At 32.1% G+C, this 3,604-nt stretch overlaps 1 protein-coding gene across 1 annotated transcript; it reads right to left on the bottom strand.

Moving 5' to 3' along the window:
• Positions 1–1,363: 1,363 nt before the first annotated feature.
• On the bottom strand, positions 1,364–3,363 carry LOC120081178 (protein C2-DOMAIN ABA-RELATED 10-like). The gene is made up of 3 exons (XM_039035868.1): positions 3,034–3,363; positions 2,033–2,128; positions 1,364–1,942 (listed from the first exon to the last, which is right to left on the bottom strand). Exons 1-3 carry the CDS (start codon positions 3,148–3,150, stop codon positions 1,634–1,636), a joined length of 522 nt encoding a protein of 173 aa, XP_038891796.1. The 5' UTR covers positions 3,151–3,363; the 3' UTR covers positions 1,364–1,633.
• Positions 3,364–3,604: the final 241 nt, after the last annotated feature.

Genomic DNA, 3,604 nt, shown 5'->3' with positions numbered 1-3,604 from the left:
ATATAATAAAGAAAGAAAAAAAAAAAAGATAAATAACCACCTCAACAAAAGCATTCAAATAAACCAAAAATTATGAGGGCAAAAACAAGAATTATTCCAAGTCCTCAAACAATACTATTTCACAATATACCAAAAAAAATGGCAATCCACATTTAAAGTGTTTTACATCAAAACCATAGGTTCATCATTCAACATCATCCATTTAATGTACAATTTGATGAAATTAAAAGTTCCATAAAAACGAATACACCAATCAAAATTGAGGGTAAAAACGAATTTGTTTTGAGAAAAATATTCAATAATTATCAATTTACATGCCCACAATAGTTGAATTAAATATTAATTTGTTGTAATTATAACTATATGAAGTCAACCACTATATTAAATTTTCATCGGCATGTCGATATTTCCATTGATATTTCTAGATTTTGCATGGATTCGACATCAGAGATGATGGGTAAATTGATATTTCATTTATCGTATAAAAAATTCATGAAACACAAAAAATAAGCACCCAAATGACTCTAATATAAGTATAATATAAATAATAAACATGTTAACTTATTTGAGTCAAATTATTTTTTGGAGTTTTTGTTTTTGTAAGCTTTCCAGAAATATCTTTCAGAATCGACATTTTATTGATATTTCCATCAAAATTTTCGTAAAACTAAGACCTCGATATTTCTATCGATACCGACATTTTAAACCTTGAAGTCAACTCGTAGTATATGATCTATGCTTCTTTTTGTTTTCTCTCACTCTATATATATATATATAAATCGTAATATTCACACAAAAGGAATTAGGATTCCATCCTCTAATCTAGGAGATTACTGATATTTCTTTTATTTGGATTATATTCGATGTTTTAGTTCAACAATTACTCAGATCTTTAGGTAGTAATTACATGCTTAAACTTTATTTAATCTATGTTAAGATGGACTCATTATACTATATAGCTTCAAACAACTCAAAATTGTCCTATTGAACTATATAATATTGTCATTTCTGAAATAAAAAAAAAAAAAGGCAAATTAAGTATTATACTAGTTGCAATTACACCCTCAAACTTGCAATGATAAAAATTGAGTCCTCAAACTTATAAAAATGTTCAAATTGGATCCTCAATCGTACAATAGTTGTAGAAATTGAACATCCAAATGATAAAAATGGAATCCTCAAATTTATACAATGGTTACAATTTCTTCATTTATGCAAGTTTGCGGGTCAAATTTAACACTTTTACAAGTTTGAGGGCTACAATTAAAAATTTAAGGGTATAGGTGCAACTACCAGCATACTTTAGGGGTAATTTTTGCAATTTAGCAAAAAATTAGTGCAAAGATATAACAAAGAATGGGAAGAAAAATGAATAACCACCACAACAAAGGCATTCAAGTAAACCAAGAATTCTCGAGGGTCAAAAACAAGAATTGTTCCAAGTACACACTCAAACTCAAACAATAGTATAATACCATTTCACAATTATACCAACAAAATGACAATCTACATTTACAAGCAAATTAAATGGTTAAAAAATCTGAACTTGATGTTGATGAGGAAACAGAGAAGAAGAAGCAGAAGACGACAACGAAGAACGAATCATAAAAGCAAAGGCAGAGGCAGAGTTTGTTCAGGCTAAAGAGTAGGTTCGTCGGCCTTTGAAAATAGAAACATTGAACAACTGAATCTGGATCATGATCTCACCACATTCAACATTCTGCAATCTAAGAGTCATGTCTTGGATGATCTTACCATCATTCCAAACACAAGGGCTCTCATCTGCAAGGCTGTTTGATCTGCTTGGTTGAACTCTTTTCACTACACAACCATTTGGGAGATTCTCTAATCCCATATTCATACATTCTATGTATGGTTTTATGTCGATCTCGGCATCGCCCATTCCATCGTCCTTTGTGAATCTATCTTTGTCGAACACCGCCTGAGAAATACAGTTCATAGAATGATTGTTATTGGATGATCAACGATGTTTCATCTCAAGTTGAAAGTTTGCTGTTGATTTTTTACTTACTAATTTGATTGGTGTGTTGATATCTGCAATCGAAAGTGTGAATTCCTCGTTCCATTCTGGATTGCAGTTCTTTTTCACCACGCGAGATTTGAATTTCTGCATAAAAATTTTGCATCCGAGAAGAGTCAAACCATGAGATCAATAAATCCGAGATCTTCTAATTGAGAAATTGCAGTCAGAATTTGAATAGTTTCCATTTGCATAGTTTCGTAAGGAAAATTCAGAACGGAGAAAACCTAAAAACGGAAGAGTTTGACCAATATTTGCTAGAAGTTATAAGAGATATCGCAGTTGGAATTCGAGCCGTTTGCATAATGTTTCGAGAGGGGAGATCCGAATAGAGAAACTAAAAACGGAAAAATTCAACAAATATTTGGAAGGGAGTTGTAGGTAACTTGAATGAGAAATCCAAACAGAAATACCTAAAAACGAAGAAATTACACTAATATTGCAATGAAGCTCTGAGACAATCCAAAATCCAAACAGAGAAACTTAAGAACGGGAAAATTCAACTATTATTTTCAGGAAATTCCAAGAAATATCGTAGTTGGAATTCGAGACGTTTGATAAAATTACGAGAGGGAAAATCCAATTAGAGAACGTAAAAAGGGAAAAATTCAAAAGATATTTGCAAGGAAGTTGTACAGAAACATGAATCGGAAAATCCAAACAGAAAAACCTAAAGCCAAAGAAATTAGACTAAAATTTCCAACGAAGCTCTGAAAAAGGAAATTGCAATCCAAAGTCCAAACAGAGAAACATGAGGACGGGAAAATTCAACAAATACTTCGAAGGAGGAAGATCGCAATCCTTATTCCAACAGTTTGAACGAGTTTCATCATGAAATCCGAACGGAAAAACCTAAAATCGGAAAAGTTCGACAAAATAATTCGAAGGAAATTCAGAGAAAAGATCGCAAATCAAAATCCGAACCGTTTGACACATGAACGCATACAATTTCTCAGTAAATCGGAAGCGAGAAAGAGAGGAATTGTTGAAACCTGGTTAGCGCAGGTGATGACGACGTAGGGATCGCTGCTACGAGTTGGAGCATCGCGAATGGCGAGATTGTGGCCTCGCAACAGGCGAATTCGAAGGAGTCCACCCCGATTGCTCATTTCAAATTCTTCGCATAATACTTTTGGATTCGATCGTTGAAGTTGTGGCGATGAGGATTATATAAGAAAGGAATCGACGAGGAAGAAGAGAAGAAGAAGAAGATGGACCAATTTTTGTTGGATTATAAAATTGCAAGTAATCTTTCTCTTCATGAATCTTGATATATTCAGCATTCATTTCTTTTGACAAATTCACTTACGCGTAACGATTGTTTGAAAATTTAGCCTCGGTTAGAAAATCATTTCGGCCCATTTCATAACGATTGGTTTTTTGTTTTTGGTTTTTAAAACTTGTCTATTTATATTATAATGATTGAATTTTTAGTCAGTTTTTAAAAAATAAAAATAAAAATAAAAATTTTAAAGCTATTTTTTTAGTTTTCTAATTTGGCGTCGTTTTATTAAACTATTGGTAGAGAGTAGATAATTTGGATGTGAGAATAATTTAAACAAT

This window comes from Benincasa hispida, chromosome 7 (assembly GCF_009727055.1).
Source record: "Benincasa hispida cultivar B227 chromosome 7, ASM972705v1, whole genome shotgun sequence".
Lineage (NCBI taxonomy): Eukaryota > Viridiplantae > Streptophyta > Magnoliopsida > Cucurbitales > Cucurbitaceae > Benincasa > Benincasa hispida.
The sequence above is the reverse complement of the archived record's forward strand: the minus strand, read 5'-3'. Positions and strand labels throughout refer to the sequence as shown.

Bases quoted from the DNA above. Each gene is read 5' to 3' on its own strand.
- LOC120081178 (XM_039035868.1), bottom strand. From the start codon at position 3,150: ATGAGCAATCGGGGTGGACTCCTTCGAATTCGCCTGTTGCGAGGCCAC. The intron at 2,129-3,033 runs GTTTCAACAATT...ATTTTTATGCAG, and splicing joins TCATCACCTGCGCTAACCAG to AAATTCAAATCTCGCGTGGT. The intron at 1,943-2,032 runs GTAAGTAAAAAA...TGTATTTCTCAG, and splicing joins TCAACACACCAATCAAATTA to GCGGTGTTCGACAAAGATAG.